This window comes from Mugil cephalus, chromosome 12, assembly GCF_022458985.1.
Source record: "Mugil cephalus isolate CIBA_MC_2020 chromosome 12, CIBA_Mcephalus_1.1, whole genome shotgun sequence".
Taxonomy (NCBI): Eukaryota; Metazoa; Chordata; class Actinopteri; order Mugiliformes; family Mugilidae; genus Mugil; species Mugil cephalus.
The window spans coordinates 6,867,300-6,885,843 of NC_061781.1; the positions used below are offsets into that span (position 1 = coordinate 6,867,300).

The 18,544-nt window shown below is 41.0% G+C and overlaps 1 protein-coding gene across 1 annotated transcript in view; it reads left to right on the forward strand.

Annotated features, from left to right (window-relative positions):
- The first annotated feature begins 1,972 nt into the window (after positions 1–1,972).
- Positions 1,973–18,544, forward strand: part of ube2f (ubiquitin-conjugating enzyme E2F (putative)) — a 48,303-nt gene continuing 31,731 nt past the window's right edge. The window contains exons 1-4 of the mRNA XM_047600926.1: positions 1,973–2,185; positions 6,641–6,828; positions 9,891–9,920; positions 12,087–12,152. Of these exons, the coding sequence (XP_047456882.1) occupies positions 6,714–6,828; positions 9,891–9,920; positions 12,087–12,152 (211 nt within the window). The 5' untranslated portion in view covers positions 1,973–2,185; positions 6,641–6,713. The remainder of the gene's footprint in view (positions 2,186–6,640; positions 6,829–9,890; positions 9,921–12,086; positions 12,153–18,544) is intronic.

Sequence of the window (18,544 nt, forward strand, 5' to 3'; positions counted from 1 at the left end):
CAACTGCCTCAGCTGGGCTCAAATTGCCCAAATTAGTTTGGTGCATAAATTACATAAGTATATTTTTATGCACTGTCAGTAGTGTACACAACACATCTCGTCGTCTCATTTTAAGAGCCACTCAAAATATTTGTGCAATCCTTTCCATGATTGAAATTAGCTGCGTGACTGAATCTGAGCCATGGGAGGGAGATGAAGGTGAAAGCGCAAGATGTGTTCAATGCCTTCAAGATAACATAAACCCCTACTAACATGTTTGCATTCAGTCAGCGTTCAGGCATCACATCTGCTGTTTGGCTTTAGGTGAATATTTTCCAAGTCACCGTCGGGCGGCAAGCATCAAAGTTGACAGAAGTTAATTAATCTTTTTCAAGATAAAAGATTAACGGAAGTCTGAGATTCCTTGTGACATCTCGACTGTCACTTAATTGTCCCCTTTGGGTAGAAAAACCACAACAAACTTAGATTTGAACCCCCCTCATTACTCAGTTGGTGAGGCAGAGGACCCAGAAGTGACAGTAATGATTTATTTCATGGTACGTGCCTTCTATTACACGACTGTCGCTTCTATGGGTCGTTTAAGGAGAAGGAAGTTTTATTTGTGTATTTCTGTGTAATGGTAACAACAGCACTCCTGCCCGTACATACCGATGCGGGCTAGGCTTTGTCCTCACTCGACGCCTCTCGAATAACACAAGCAACCACATGAAGTGGAGTGAGTGAACACATTGTCAAAGGGGAAAATCCTTTGGACTATGAACAATGCAGAAACCCCAATGGCTAACACCTGTCTAAATAGATGTGGATGAAATACAGTATAATCGCTGGCGCCAAGATTAATAGGCTCCTCTTTTTTAAAACCTTCATCTAACCAGACAGGTCAGTCGAGAGCATTTTCTTGTTTACAGTGACAGCCCCCCCCCCCATACTCCTAGGCCAATATCATCTGGCCGAGTGAATCACAGTTTTACTTCAGGACTTTGGATTTGCTTCAAGTGGTGAATGAGCTGTTCTGTGAGATGGCGAGTTGTACATTCCACAACTGGTGCTTTTTGTGTATGTGCGTCTGCACCGATTACACATAACATTATAACCACCTTCCTAATATTGTGTGTCCCTTGTGCCTCCAAAACAGCTGTTACTCATCAGAGAATGGACATGGGTCTTCTGAGGGTGTCCTGTGGTGTCTGACAACAGGATTTTGTTAGTGGGGGTCTTTGGGTCCTATGGGTTGAAGGGAGGGAGGGGGCTCTGTGGATCATCCCACAGATACTTGATCAGTTTGAGATCTAGTGAATTTGGACGGTAGTTCAACACCTTGTGCTGTTAATCCATCAAAGAACTATGTTTGTGCTATGTTTTTCTTAGTTGTTCCTAAAGCTTTTGTGTGTCTGTTTCAGCCCCCATCCTGTTGGGGATGGCTGCTGCCATTAAGGAGTGTCATTCTATATGGTAGGGGCGCCTGGTCTGCCCTCGGTGGGTGGACTTGGCATTCATGACCTGAATACCACATGAATGAATACCAGGTCCAAAAAACATTGTATTGCCAGAAGATGGGCAATGTTACTCACTTTTCCTGCCAGTGGTTGGCTCATTGGTGTATATGACTTAGGCATTCAGTTTTCAATGGTTTACCAGACTACAGTAGCTATTGTTGTAAAATAATTCACCTTAATGGGAGAATAAACGTATATTTCAGTGCCTGACTGGTACACAGGACAATTATACTTATAATTATACAAATCATATATATATATATATTATAACCACATTATTGATATATATATAGAGAGAGAGGGAATAATGACTCCAAATAAATAATATAAGTAAAAGTATTAACATTTGCTAAAAAATATATATATATTATTGTTATTATATTCATACATTATTTTTTCAAACTCGAACCTTCTGCCGTGCGGAACTATTTATCCGCTCTCGTGTCCGCCCGGACGACAATAACGAAAGGCATTCCCCGCACTTCCGTTGCCCATGACACCGGAGCGAAGTTCTGACAGCTGATTTTCAAATCAGTTTACATCCACTCCGACGCCCCAGACGACCCGTTCTTGCGGTTATTTGGAGTCGGACGTGGCCGCTGTGACTCCCCGCTGGACTCGCAGACGGCGCCTTGGACGGAGGAGTGCCGGTTATGGTGTAGCACGGAGGGCTAGCTCTGAGACAGCAGGTAACAGGCAGCGCTCAGATAAGCCACGGTCTAAAAGCTGGCCGGCGCAGACACTTGGTCAACAACTTCAGCTTGCTTACACGCCCATTAAGACTAGTGACACGACCCTGGTCGGTCACCCGCTTTGAGCAAGGGATACCTCTGAACTGGGGCAGGTGTAAAGGTCGGACACTGGGTTCATCTGGCCGTGGTTAGCGGCGGTGGCGATTTGTTGTTAACAGCAACTTGTCAAGCTAACGGAGCAGTAAAGTTTTAGCCTGAATCCAAAATGTATCTCACTCCTCCCCTTTGACCTAGAGTTAGCCTCTGCTCTTGTAACTCAACTGGCTCGCCGTAGTTTATACCAACCGTTGATTACATGTTCAATTTAAACTTAATAACCAAGCTACACTGATTTTAGTGATCAGATTCAGATAGATACTTTATTGTCATCGCGTGATATTTGCTTTTACAGCCCGTACACATAGCACATATAAGCACATACAACATATAACAGTCAAGCTTTACTTGTGGTTTTTAAGAGTGTATTTTATGTGCAACTAAGCTACTGTGACCAAGCAATTTTCCTTGTGGATCATTAAAGTCTGTCCTGGTCCAAATATCACAAATATCACACCAGTAACATGAGAGACACGGTGACGAGTGAGACACATGGGTTGAGGGGATGGCAGGGGTCCATGTGCTATATTGTCAGTGCTTTCCGGGAGTTGGCAGTGTGTAAATTGGGAGTATGAAGGTCATTATTTTGGGAGATGTTAAGTAGCTCTTTCCTATCGATGATGGGGACCACGGTGAAGTGACAGGTGGCAGGGTGCATGATGATTGGTTCAATAATGCTGTGGTACAGAAGGAGTAGAAAGTGGGGCTTAACAGGTAGGGATGTATGGATGGCATAGAACACAGGTGTCGAACATACGGCCTGTGGGCCTAAAGCGGCCCACCACAGGGTCTAATCTGGCCTCGTGGGATGAATTTACAAATGTTTCCAATAAAGGTAGCTGCTATTGTTATAAGGTTTCGCACAGATTTAGTGAGAGTTGTGGATATCGCACTACTCTAGCAGTGTTTACATTACAGTTTTTCGCAAAGTAAAAGCCATATTTCTGAAATTTTGATAAAGTACACTCTGTACGTGTTTCCATTGCAAGGTGATTTGCAAATGAGCTGTAACTCACATAAAGACTCGTCTCGCGATAGCCCACAATTCTCTTAAATTCTTGTCACGTGAGATTTCAATTGGAGGAAGTGGACTTCAGATGAACTGGTCACATGACCCCCTGCGTCATCTCCGGTGACGCCAGTGATGGGGAACTGTGAGAAAAGTGTTTACATTTCAATTTTGGGATTAACTTTTACATCGATATGTCTGAAAAACCACCACATGAGAACTTAAGAATGTTTCAGTGATATTTGAGAGTTTTTTTTAAAATGTAGGACCTATTTTTATTGCATATATTAGGTTTTGCACATTTCAAGGTGTAATGGCAAGAATTATATTCTTTAGAAATGTCTGCTTGTTGATTCCAAGTTTTTTTTAATACTGCAGTTCCTTAAATGTAAACACTTTCACAATGTACTTTTTTTTCCAGTAAGACAAAGGGAAACATTCAGAGTTGTCATTATGTATAGGTTAATACACTAGTGTGATACTGGTCCAGGCCCCTTTGAGATCAAATTGGGCTGTATGTGTGGGTCCCGAATTAAAATGAGTCGGACACCCCTGGCATAGAGTCTCTGCTGGCAGCGTTTGTGGATGTCTGTGGCGTGCTGCTTTAAAGTTCAGTTTATTGTCCAGGGTGAAGCAGAGGTATTTGAAACTGTCCACTATTTCTACTGGCTGGCCGTTGATGAGTGTGGGGTTGTGTGGGGTGTTGGTCCCGTGGGTGTCAATTATAGGTTCTTTAGTCTTGGTGATGATGAGAAGGAGATAGTTGACCCAGCTGACCTAGTTTGTCATTATTTGCAGTATGGAGACTGTACAACGCTTGTAGTATGTGCTGCATCAAAGTGACTTTGTTATGGCAGCGCAGAAAGATAAAAACTGTTTTCGTTTGGTAGGTCCTATGTGACCTGTGCGTGTGGATATTCTTTACTACATCCAGGTGCAGTGTGTCAGCGAGCAGTGACTGACAGCTGAGGCAGGTGGGTGTTGAGTCAGGCTCAGGGGTGCACATTTATGGACCTCACTGATAACTGATACCGTCCCTACCCTCTCCGCTTCCTGCGTCTACCTAAATGAGCTCACCCCAGTACTGAGGCTGGATACAGTGAGTGCAGGGACGCCAGGGCTGACTGCACTGTGCGTGAGACTTCATCAAGGTACATGGTAATGGCTACACGATGCAGGCGGATGTTAAGTCGGACCTGGCCGTTGATTGTTTTTATCCTGGGTGGCTCATCATAGTATTCAAAAGCTCCTGATGCATCTTGAACGCCTCACAACATTCCATCAAAATGTTTTCTCCCATGACATAACCACTTATACAAAGTTTATAATAAGAACACAGAGTGCTTCTCCATCCACTATGCAACTATACTATCACAGTAAAGTGTAATAGTTAGGCTGAAGCACAGCCAGCCACTCACTCAACTGTTTATGTATTCTTTCCTTTTTTTTAGACCTGCGTTAACACCAGCCAGTATTACACACTCTCCCCTTGACAGTATTGTTTGTTTACATTGTTGTTTTGTGAGTCAGTGTCAACTGTGACCGGTCAGGGACAGATACATTATCTATCATTTGTCTCTGAGAAGAATTTATTTATGTCATATAATGGCAAGTTGTTTTTCGCAGCTGTTTATCGTTGACATTTACATACCATTAACATGATGTTAACCTCCTGAGACCCGAGCTTTTATTTGGTATACATAAGACGTATAAAAACTAAATATCATCTGTGAACAGCAAGTAAACAATGTGGACACTAGGATTATTTCATTATTGATATTATAAAGAAGTCACCAATGAGTGACAAAATATAAAGCTGTTTATTTTAACACTTGAACATGGTTGAGCAAAGACAGAATTGCAAACAATGAAGTCCCAACGTCCTCAAACGAGTACTTGCTAATTAGCAGAAATGGCTATTTTATTAAATTTGTGCATCATATCAAACTATAAATGTTAATAAGAGCAAATAAATAGGTTTTAACCTTAAGCTACCACTAGATGTCAGACTAAAGTGTCCACTAATGAGGTAAATGGGTTTAAATGAAGCAGAATAAGCTGCAATAAAACCTAAAACTTAATGTCCCCATATGAGGACGCAGGGTCTCATGAGGTTAATATTGTGTGTTCATGCGGCTACATCTTTACCGAATACAATTATTTCTGGAACATACGTTATTCTAATCCTCCCATTGCTCCAATTTGCAGGTGAACTTGAGATTTACACAAAATAAATATTGTTGCAGTTTATTCAAGCACACATTTGTTTGGCTTGAAGTGTTTATCCATTCCCAGGTATTTAGTCAAGAGCATTAAAAGACACTAATTCCCTCAAGCAGCTTGCTGCTGCATGTTTATAATAGTTACCACGAGATATGTTTTCAGAGCGGAACTTTCATCTCTGTGTTTAACAATGTCATCCAGATTACTGCAGCAACAAAGAAGGTTTTTTCAAAGAAGGCAAAAGACTCCTTAGTCATCACGTTGCTTTGCAGTTATAGATTTATTTTATTTTTTGTAAAAGATCCTGATCTTATCAGAGCCTTTTTGACACTTTACTCTGCAAAGATTTTAACTGTATAGATATTTTCTACTGCAGCTTAATGCTCAGTATTGAAGGTCACAGTAGTTGGTTTGTAGTTTTCACATGTTTATAGGCGCTAATGTGGCGGCTTTCTTTACGTGTCACTCAACCAATTAAACTCAATACGAATCAGCTCCTCTGCAAGAGAGCTGTCGCTGGAAACCTTGCGTGAAGGGACGTGTCCAAGGCTGTGGTGTAAATTAGCGCAAATTACTCTTATTTCACATCATTTTCAATCAAATCCTTTTGGTCATCTTGTGACACAGCATGTTTGAATTCTAATTGCTACTGGCTCCAGATTGATGTGAGCCTCTTCATTATTTCACCGTTATTAAATTGTGTCATACTGCTGGCCAGAGGTTAATAAGGTAGCCTTGAACCTCATCAGTTCTCTGTCTCTCTCATCAAGCACCTAATTGTAGACTGGCTAAATATGTGTGGGTTGAAAATATACACTTTGGACTGCCTCACGTAGTAATACAAGTGTTAATCTCCTTAGCACAACTGAACGCTAACGCACAATATAATTTAAAATCGTAATAAAACAATTTTGCAAAAACACAAGCTCCTTGAAAACATGCCCACTGAATGTTAGAATATGTTCAATAATATGCTGTAGAGTATTCTGTATGCCTAGTATTTCATATATTTCATATTTACACTGTGTGATTTATTAATTTTTTGGTCTGTGTGACTTTTGCAGGCTTTTGCAGCAGCAGTGCAGTTGAGTGCAGTGCTACGTGGGGCAGACAGAGGCATATCACAGCAGCGTCGCCATGCTTACGTTGGCCAGTAAGTTGAAGAAGGATGACGGAGGAAAGACGGGCCGTGCCTCCGGAGCCTCAGACTCCACCCACAGGGTCTCCATCAGGGATCGCCTCCTAACCAAAGGTACCCGGTCCTCATGGTCCAAATTATTGCAAAGCATCTTTATTTTGATCAGCCTGTTTCAGGTTATTTGAATTTTGCTTTGCGTGATGTGAAAAATTAGCTCCAGGTTAGTATTGTGTATACCCTATATGTTTCTAGTATTGGCAGAAAAGTGAAAGTAGGCTGGAGAAAGCCTCATCGCACGACCCAGAATTTGCCAGTCAAACACGTTTGAAGTCGCGGACGATGACGAAACAGGAGTGAAAAACGTCAGTCAAATGACTTCCATTTCATGGAAATTGTCCAGTTTTGGAAAATGTCCAACAGGATATGACTGCACATTTTGTAAAGTTTCTCTGAGATACTGTTAGTCCAAGAAGAAGTGAGTGTCATTGCTATGGGGTGGGGGTACCTGGTCTGGCCTAGGTGGATGCTACATGTCTAAGTAACATCCTTTCATGAATAAATGCCAGGTCCAAACGTTTCCCAGCAGGACACTGAATTGGCAAAAGTTGTTCAGTGGTTTTAATGTTGTGGCTGATCGGTGGATGTCATACTCAGTTTTTCAGACACACTCTGTATCCATCCAGCCTTTAGAATTTTTCCCTGACATGTTTTTCTAGTTCCTCCCATGCCAAGTAGCATATCAGATGTTAAGATTGCTGAGTCATTTTCAGTATCGTCCGTGATAGTTGGAATTCTTGGCCGTTTGACGGACATTCCTCCTGGTTCATTTCTGGATTAATAATGAGGGCGGTTGCTGTGAGCTCGTTTTCAGTCATCATGAATTTATTTTGTCAGACTACACTCCAAAACCGTTGACTCTGCTAATAAAATGTGTTACACACTCTGAAAGTGACACTTTAAATGACTGAAAACACACAACATAACATACTGGTACTTCTACTTTCCCTTAAAGTGGCTGATGTTCTGAATACACATTCACTAGTCGTTGAACAGAAGAGACCTAATTTCCAGAATCAGATATTTTAAATACGGGCTAATGTTGTTAAATGTTTTATCACCCACTGGCAGCTTTTCCTACTCAATTCAAGAAGAAAAACTGTGTTTAACTGGCGAAAATCTGAACCAAATTACATATTATCCAAAAGTAAGTGACGGTTTAAATATACCAACTCTATAAACATTTATCTCTTTGGTCTGTTTGCATACACTGAATGGTTTTAACCAGACACACTGCAAGTATTTTATTTAAGATGCTGACAGCGACAGACAGAACAGGCAAAACCTTGTAGACCAGTTCAGCTTAAGCAGCTAAAAAAACCCGAGGGTTTGCCATCCGGGCCAAGAGAGTCGTTTCCTTCTGTGTTGTTCTTTTAAACTTGTTTCATTTCAACACAGATACCGCTGTGGATTTTGGGTCTCTTCTTTCTGCTTTTCTCGTCTCTGTTGCTGCCCTCCTTTCTTTCTGGTTCTGTATCTGTCAGCGATTTACATCTTTCTCTTTGGATTATTATTCATAGGTTCCTCTCCTTTCATTGAGAAGCAACTCTCTGACATCTGCGGCTTCACTCCTCTTCGTTAGCGCTCGTGCCAACGCCTGTTTCCTCCCACTTCCTCTCCTTTAGTCAATATGTTGCTAAATACATCACTCGCTTCCTTTCACTGCAGACGACTCGTAACTAAAATTAAACGACTTTCTCATACACCATAACCTAGAGGCCAGCCCGAACAAAAGCTGAAAGCTGGTCTGGAACCCCTTCGTTGGGAACTGTTTATGCTAAAGATCTGCAGGGTCAGTGATAGCAGTGCCGTGGAGTTGGCCTTTGTCAGGCTACATGTAGCCATTCTACATTTAAATAATGTCCTATAATAACTGAATGCAGTCATACATGCTGATTCTGCTGTTGTTTATCATCCCTTCACAGCAGTGATCATTTCAAGACTTAATAAACTCCATGGTTACAGTAGGTTAACAATATTATGTAAGTATGAGAGTATGAGATTATGTACCAAGACAATTTCTGAGGCCGGAAGCTGCTGAATTAGCTTGTGATCAGCCCTTCGCATTCACTTAAACTAAGGATGACTGACGCCTGATTAAAATGCAGCGTCGTTTCTAAAGATGAACCGGGCCTCTGATGCGCTCTTTATTGCGTTTCTTTGCTTCTCTCAGCAGGGACGCTTGACTGGCTGACTCATTGTTTTTCTAAGCTTTTTCACAAACCAAATCTCACAGATAAAGACTTTAAATGTAAAAGAGATGTAAGAAAGTAACTCAGTGATCAGTCAAATAGAAGTGTATACCAGGGACACGTGAACTGCAGGTGTGGAGAACCCCTTGGATGAACTGTATATGTTTATCATAACTTTTCAGCATATGACTGTGGTTTATTATGGAGGTACCCATCCAGAAAAAACGATTTCCCTTATTTTCCTCTGAGGGAGCTGTTAAGTAACTCTCCTCTGTGTGTAGGGGGAAAATGAAAAGAACAAACTCCTGTGAGCATCCTTGGAGCTTCTAATTATGAGACTCTGCATCTCAAAGAATGCAGAGCATTCACAGCGAGCCACACCAGAACAATAACGCAGACACTTTCGACATCTCGCAAACTCTTTCTTCGGGAGTAAATGGCGTGAAAGCGCCTGACGAAAATTAGCAGAGGAAAGCGCGTCAGCGATGAGGAAACAAAACAGAACCTGAGAGCTTTTAAAAATTCAGCGTGACCTCTCCCAGCGGCAGCATCAGCAAAACAAGCCCCTGCTCTTCGCACGCTGTCCTTCCGTTTTCCCTTTTCTTCCGGGCCTCTTTCCTTTTTCTTCTCCCTCCCCCGTCCTGTCTCGTCTTTTTACTTTTGACGCACATTGCCAGTTATTCGGCTGCTCTTTCCTTACTACGTTGGGCTGAATTCATTTTTCATGAGTTGCACATTAGACATCGCGATTCCAAGCAGAGGAACTTTCCTGACGGAGCCGGGACCGTCACATTGTGTCGTTTTAAAAAGAGAAACGTGGGAGTGCAGGGATCTCACGCTCTTCTGTTTGCCCGCGTATCCGTGCCTCAGTCGTTTCCCTCTTCCCTGCTCCGCTCTTTGCTCATCCTTGTTGTTTTCTCTCCGCAGAAGTTGCAGAACTTGAAGCCAATCTCCCTAGTAAGTATGCCTTCCACACACGCAGCCTTTTTTTTTTTTCAACCCTACATCTGCGCGACTGCTGAATAATTCACATACAACGTATTCTTGTGGTTGTTAAGCTTCCACAGCTATGACTATAGGAAGCAGGAAAAGAAACACAAGCTCATGAATGTGTTTCATGTTCTTAAATAGTGGTAACATGGTGTTATACATATTTTTTTTTATTTACTTAGGCAATTATTTAATCAAAAATCTTTGACCAGTTGGACAATTTAATCTGAAATCGATTTTCGATTAAATAATAATGATGTTACTATTGTAATTCACTTCAGGCTGTTTAGTTTGAATTACTGACTGATGTTTTAATGGATTAGACGAATCCCTCTCTCAAGCCAATTCACCGAGGCTTAACATTCTTCAGATTAGCATTTTCCAGCTTTCCCCAGGTAAATGATGCTGTGTTAAACTGCCCTCACGTCTGAGGGCCGTGAAAGCCAGAGAAGTAAACAGCGCGTCTAGCACACGGCGTTGATAAGAACACCGCAAAGCTGATTAGTTTTCTGGGAAATGTGTTTGTGCCGTGCACATCCAAGATAAGACGCGGCTCAAAAATAAATGGCAAGTCAGCAGTTTTATTACACACTCCGTTTTGTTGGAAAAAAACAACAAACTACAAGCCTCGTAGAAAACACACTGAACACGAATCCCTTATTTGATTTCTCAGGGGGAGGAAATTGTTTCTGTGCGTTAAGCTTGTTCCTTCTTACAAGGAGGACACTTGAAGCAGTGGGCAGCCACCTGTGCAGCACCAGAGAAACGAGCGAGGGTTAGGGGCGCCTCAGCCATGCACATAAGGGGATATGAACCAGTGACTCTACAGTCCCAAATGCGTCTTCTGTAGTCCACACGCCACCAAACATCTGGGGTCACCGGCCAACATTCTTTAGAAGTGAGCTGAACGAAGCGGGTGAAGGAGAGCGTGAACGATCCAGCTGTGTTTGTTCGACCTGCGCTCCGTTACAGGGAACAAGTAGCTTGTTTGATGGATTATCAGCGCTCCAGCCAGACAGGAACGAGAGCCCGGGGAGAAGGTGTGAAGGGGATCCGTGTCTGTGTGTATACACTGTAAATGAGCGCCGGTGCTGTCAGGACGCCTTTCATGACACGGGGTGGAACGAACGATATCGAGCTTTTCTTTGGCGGCGTGGTGCAGTTTGTTGCAAGGCAGGAAATTTACAGAGCGTATTCCTTCTGCAGGCGGTTCTTTTAACTTCAGTGTTGTAGCCAGGGTGTTGATGGGAATAAATTGAATAAAACTTTACCAATTTAAAAAGACATCTGATTCAGTGTTTGACAGCTTCAGAATCCTGATTGTATTCTGGTTTATTATGAGCTGATTATATGTTGTTAAAGGAGAGGAACTAGGTCAGATATGTCTTTATTTGCCTGTTCAATGACCAGAAAACAAAACCTACAAAGAAAGCATGGAGGTCTCCCTGTCTGCCAGAAAAGCATTAAACAAACAATGGGTAGGGAAACAAGAGGCAAACTTAAGGCAAATCATACACAAAACTCCACCATGTTCTACAAGGTGTAGATTGTTTGCCCATGTGAAAGCTAACATCCATGGCGGCCGGTCGATAACACTGTGAATCCAAGAACACCACTATTCCGTTAAAGTGTCTATTATTTAAAGTGTTACGTTATGCTTAATAATGCTGCTCTCCAATTGTCTTAGACATCAGGGGTTGCACCTTTTAACGACTCGCTCTTCATTCAGCACAAATCATTCATGAGAGGTTTTGAAGTGCATCAGTTATTCAAGTACTCTCTTTTCTATGCAATTCTCAAAAGGCTAAACCGAGAGGGGTAACCAATTAAAAACGCATTGAACGTAAACAAACGCTCTCTCAAGTGCCGTTAATGGTTTTGAGTGCAGTACCTTTTTTGGAACACCAGGGGGAAATATGCCCCTGGGTCTACTAAAGGCAAGGCTGCATGAACACACCGCGGGCCAGGAAGGACTTGATGGAAATACAGTATTTTATTGATTTAATGCCCTCATTTGCCACAAGTAATAAAATGTAATATAAGAATTTCACACAGCTGCTTCTGTCTAACATCTGACTCCGACAACTAATCACTTGTCTTTGTCTCTCTTGCTGCACATTTTTCTGTATGCAGGTACATGCAAAGCCAATTTCCCAGATGAGGATAAACTGCATCATTTTCAGCTGGCAGTGTCTCCCGGTAAGAGAAGCAGAAAGATTACCCAAAGAATAACTTCTTTGATGCATGATTTATAGAAAAGTTAAGTACGCCCAAAGCCATGCTGGCTTCCTCCCTGGCAATTTAATAATATTTACAACTGTTGCGGCGGTTTTGGTTCTTTTTATTGTTGGCAATGACTATATAACGTTATTCTACTTCTGCAATTTAAAGCTTAATGCTCATCACCTGGTTTAGTGCCGGATATTGTAATAAGCATTTTGTTAGCGTTGAAACAGGTTCGGTTTTTTATTGTTTGGTTATAAATTTATGCATGTCCTTGAGCATTCCCTCTGAGTGGCGCTTGAGTCTTTGTGTTCCTGCATCACTATTGCACCGTCATTACACCCAGAGTTCATCCTGCTTGCTCAGCAGTGTTCCATGCTAAGTGGGCTCCCTGTCAAATACAGTACAAACCAAACACTTAGTCCCCAGAGGCTCCCGTCTCACTTCCTAGTCTCTACCTGTCATGTACACACTTTTCTCCCCATCTGCAGGATCGCCTTCTCATTGCCCTCATGTACAAATATCTGTCGTCGTCTCATATATATTACAAGGAGTACACGAGTCGTAGACTGAGACTAATTTAAAGCATCGTCGTAGACAGAAAGAGAATGGTAATGTAGTGTAGTGAAACGTGCGGAGAATATTCATTTTCATCCAAATTTGCATAGTTCTCTTTTAACTCTTGTCATTTTTTTTAGGTTATACCAACTACAGAAATTCAGTGTAGCGACATTACCTGACACAGTACATACTACAGAACAGAACATGAGGAAAAACACATGTTGTGAGAGTGGGTCTAAACTAATTAACAGTTCAGCCAGATTATCTAAAGTGTCTGATCACATAATAATCCCTCACATGTCAAAAGTGTAATAATTCTTACAAGGGAAACACAGGTTTAATGTTCACCTTTTTCTTTATTTTTCAAATAGGTCTGTTTAAATAAGTCTATTTAGTTATGCTACTGAGACTCGTAGACTAGACTAGACTTAAATTATCGACAAGGGAAATTGCTTGGTTACAGTAGTTTAGTTGCACAAAAAACTCTTGAGAAACACAATTAAAAAGAAATATTAAGTAAAATAAAAAAGAAATGAAATATAATATATGTATTTATTTTTAGATATATTTACAGAATTGGCATATGAACAAATGTTGAGAAACAGAGACGGAAGAATATATATTATATCGGGGTTGTGTGTGGGGTAGTGAGCCCCCCTAAGAGAACTCAAACCATTGTTACTGTTATGTAACAATGCGTTAATATGACATTGGAATTCACATGTTCGCACACTGTCGTTAACTAGCACCTCTTTGCAAGTAACACTCAATATGTTTACATGCACGTGAGAAAAAATAATTATTGCCTCAATCCGACTCTAACTGGACAACTTAAGTGCACGTAAATGCGCTACTCCGACTAATATCGGAGTTCTCCTTATCTGACTAAGACAGATAATGCGATGAGAAAGCGATTTGCCCCGTCAGAGTTTAACTTGATAATATGTGTACACATTCTCCACAACCGCTGTGCTGGTGTATGGCCCCGAAAGGAAAAACATCGAAGAAAGCCAGTCGCAGAAGAAGAAGAAGAAGAAGAAGAAGAAGAAGAAGAAGAAGAAGAAGAAGAAGAAGAAGAAGAAGAAGAAGAAGAAGAAGAAGAAGAAGAAGAAGAAGAAGAAGAAGCCATTGTCAGGACCAATATGAAAAGCAAAACTTTAAAGAATCAGGGTCTTACTTCCTCTGTTTTCTGCTGACCACCGACTCTGTGTCCTCTCTCATTTCTACTTGGAGTAGCCTACTAAAAAACAATCTATTTTGGCCATCTAATGCACTTTAGTTAGACGTTTCCATTTTTTTTTTTTTTTCAGGTTTATTTTTCTCACGTTGCGCCTCCCCTGAAGTCCTCTGGTGCCCCCAGGAGAGGTGCGCCTCACACTTTGAAAAACGCTGTATTATATACATAGGAATAATAATAAGGTGCAATAGTGTCCATTAACATTAATAACATAGAGTTATGATGCAGAAAGGTGAGCTGTTGTAAAGTTACATAGAGGAGGGTATGGAAGAAGTCTGTTAATACAAGCAGCTCAGCTGAGATAGATGGCTTCAGACTGCCTGTGCTGTCAACTTCAGGTTTAATTGTGAGTTTTCAGGGGCTACACCAACATTTTGATTCTTACTTGGGCACACTGCCATGGCAACTTTCATACTCAACATTCTGCACAACTAAGCTGAGCAGGTCATGATTAATACAACAGATCAACACGTATAAAAGCCCCACAGACGCACAAATGGAGTCTCTTGGAAAATGGCATCATCATTCTTAGAAGATCCTGTGGATCTCAGCGCAAGGATAGTAAGAGGGTCTCTATGGAAGGCATGGAGCTTTAGAGGCTACCTAAGCACTTTGGCTTTCTTTGCTGAGCACCAGTGTGAGAGATATACATGCCAAGCACAGCGAAACGCTCGTCTTTGCCAGTTTCTTGAGCGCTATGTTACCATTAAGTTCTGGCCAGGATTGTCAGAGAGGAGTAGCTCTTCAACAGGAGTGTAGTCCTGAACAGACCTTCACTTCTTTTGCTCTTTTGAACCAACTTCATCCTAAACAAATTTTTGTACCTGTTAAGAAAAGTAAACCTAGTCATTTTTTTTTATTTAGTTTTTACGTTTATTTTATTATTTATTTTTTATCTCAAATATACAAAAGATGAGCCATTACCTTTTGGCTGTTTCAAAGTACCTGATTTATTCATATGTAGACATTTTTTTGTTGTTGTTGTTGTTTTTTCTTGTTTTTGTTTTTTTCCTATAATGAAAATTCATTTGTACAACAGATTCAAAATAATTATTTGAGAGAATAAGAAATATTTGCAAGTCTTATCATTGAGGTTGAGCGTGTAGGAGCATTTAATTTAGTACTGGTAATTTAGCTGTAACCATGTTGCAGACCGCTACATTGTCATACATGTGTGACTACGACTGAGTACATTTCAGCGTCGCTTTACCTTTTGTCTGGTCGCTAATTCAACAGGTTTCATAAACCTTGGTCAGTGTTTGTGAACTGTGTGAATGTGAATGTGAATTTAGTTTTTAAACTCTATCCTCAGCTTTGCGTGTGAGCGCACCAAAACGAATGTTCGCCTGTGCGGATCTTTGTGATTCATGCATCTCTTACACGCCTGAACAAACCTGAACCGCTCACAAACGCCTTGGTAAGCAATATCTGCACAGAAAAGCAAAGATCAGCAATTAGAGAAACGGTTGGGTGTCATGTTCTTTTAAGAGGAGTTGATAAGGAGATTCAGTTCTCAGAGAAAGACTTGCTCAATTATTCAAAGCCTCTGTCCCTCCTGACACACTCCCAGGCCAGCACACACCTATCACATGCTTTCTTTTTCCTTCTGCCCTTTCTGCTTCCACCCCTTATGTAATCTTCCTCTCTTTGACTCTCCTCCTCTCCGCTTCTCTGTTCACCATTACATTTGGTGTTTCAGCACATATGTGACACAGTGCTACTCTAATACAGTGCCGCGTCATATCCAAAATACTATACACTGATCGGCCACAACATTGAAACCACTGAGTGGAAAAGTGAATGACATTGACCGTCAACAACTCAAAAAACTCAAAGAATAACAAATTCACTAGATTCACTAGATCCCAAACTGGTCAAGTATCTGTGGAATGGTCCCCTCCTCTTAACTCATAGGACCCAAAGACGGTGTTAATTTCATTGACAAAGACTATGACAAAAAATATTCACCAATCAACCTTTTTCACAGACAAAAACTAAATAAAAACTAAATAAAAAAGTCAGATATGATGACGAAAACTGTGACAAAATATAATTGACACTTTAGTCGACGGATAAAAATATGACGAAAATGGTGGGGAGGGACAAATGCCGTAGAAATCCAATCAGAACTGTCTTTTTTAGGGACAAGTTAGGCAAATGCAACAAACGCAGTTCGTGAGCAGCAGATACGAAAACAGAGAAATGGTATCTGGTCACAACCAAATGATGATTGACAGAGATTTTATTTGTGTACAATTAGCCGTTTCCGTTTCTCGGATGTACTGCAGGAAGTGTGTTGGTGTGTACGTTGGGTGCTGTTGGTTGCCAGGAGACCGTGAGCCGCGGAGCGGTGGTTCTGCATGACGCACAGTTTTACCGTTCAAGACGAGGACTTTGTGCTAGTGATGGAGATAGTAGATAGGTAGAAAACTAAAATGAGCAATTAGATTAAAACACAGTACAAAAATCCAAAGAGAGACTGGCTGCAGCCCAGAGACTATCCATTCGCCTTGACTGGAGGACAAAAAAGGACTGACAATATAGAGTACATGCTTTGTATTGTTAAATATGCATCTGTATTACAGATTCAAACCTTAATACCATTCCGTGACAGACTGATGGATACTTACAATGACCAGAAGTTCTGGAGAAACATTTAGTCGACTAAAACTAGGCTAAGACTAAAAGATTTCAGATGACCAAAACTAAATGGTGTACTATTCAAAAGACTAAGACTAAATCAGGATTTGCTGTCAAAATTAACACCCCCAAAGACCCCACTAATAACATTCTGCTACCAGACACCACAGGACACCTTCAGAAGACCCGTGTCCATTCTCTGATGAGTCACAACTGTTTTGGAGGCACAAGGGAGACCTACACACTACTAGGAGGGTGGTCATAATGTTATGCCTGATCAGTGTATCATTTACTGTTACATAGAAATAGTCACGGTAATAAGCATATCACCAACAGTACGAATAACATGAAGAAAGCAGTGGGAGTGGGAGTGGGAGTCATCGAGCTGTGTGTCTGTGCAAGACGCCGTTTTAAAAAGTTTAGTTTTTATTTTCTCTGTTTTGTTTTGCTGTGAGAATTGCAGCGCATCAGGTTTTAGTTTGACGTTGCAATTTGCCCTACATGGAAGGTAATTGTCGTCATGCAGCGCAGTGGAAAATGCAAAGGGAGCTTCCCCGAGGATGCGGGCTGCCTAATATCTTTCATCCCCAAACTAGCGCAAGGTGAAATCATCTTGACTGGGTAGGTTGAGAATTTATAGCTCAAGGCTTGCGTAAGTGCTTACTTCCTTTTTTCTTTTGTTGTTTTCTTTTGTCCCCGTTTTGTGTTCCTCAGTGGAGGCACGCATTTTCATCCTATAGGTGATGCCCTAATTTGAAGGTTTGACAGAGAGAAGTTTGACCCGAATGCCTAGATGCAGAACACAGTGTCTTACGTTACATGTCAAGAATGGAAACATATACTTTGCATTTTTGAGAACTGAGACCGTTTTACCTAAAGACTGTAGTGATAAATCCCTTATAATGTCCTCACCAGTGGTTTTACTTAGACTTGTGCAACAGTAATACAAAACATAGGTTTTCAACTAGGGTCTTTGGTTGATTAGACTTTTTTTTTTAATATATTTTTTTAATTTTACCCTACAAATTCAAATTTCTTTCAATACACATTAACATGGATCCAACATATTTTAGTAAAGCGATAAGGAATAACTCAATATTGAATAAAAATGACAATAATAATGTATATTTATAAATAGCACCAGGCCGAGTTTAATGTAGAACACATATAATACTCTCTCCATCAGTTTGGGGTCCTTGGCTTGAAAAGCATTGAAGACCCCTGATATAAACATTGTAAATAAGTTCACATGGTGGTAAGGCTGGTCAGAAATCTTTACATGTGTGTAAACGAAGTCCTTCTATTTTGCTTGGTTCAAGATATGTGGTACACTATATACAGGGGAAGCTTCACCCTTTTCAGATGAATTTTAAAATTTCATCTCAAACATTCCGACAATGAAAAGAAACAAAACAAAACCCAAAGAGGAAACTATTTGTCCCAATCTATTTAAAGCAAGGCTGGTGACCGGTGCTACTTTATATTTATTGACTGTACGTCCACTTAGCTCCTCTAATTAAGTGTTGGTTAAGTGGTGTGTGTGTGTGTTGTGTTCAAAGCTGTTCGTTTGCCGAGTTTAGTTTTTTTCTTTTCCCATACAACAGCTCTGTGCTATCCGTGTAGCCTTAGACCCCTGTGTCTCTGAGGAATGGGGACACCAGCAACACTCTGGGGCAAGCACATTCTCACACTTTACTATTTGGGTTGTTATAAATGCAGTGATGAAAGAAGATGGAAGGACAAGTGACCTTGTCATTGTGTTTCAGAAGTGGACTTTTCCTGCTTAATTTGCTTGCCAGTAATGAATGTACTGTTGGGCACATTACTGCAGAAAGCTGCACAGTGAATGTGCGGCGTCTTTTCATAGGAGAGTTTAATTGGTATTTTTTCGGTTTATATTGAACACACAGTCACCCTTTATTGTTAAAGT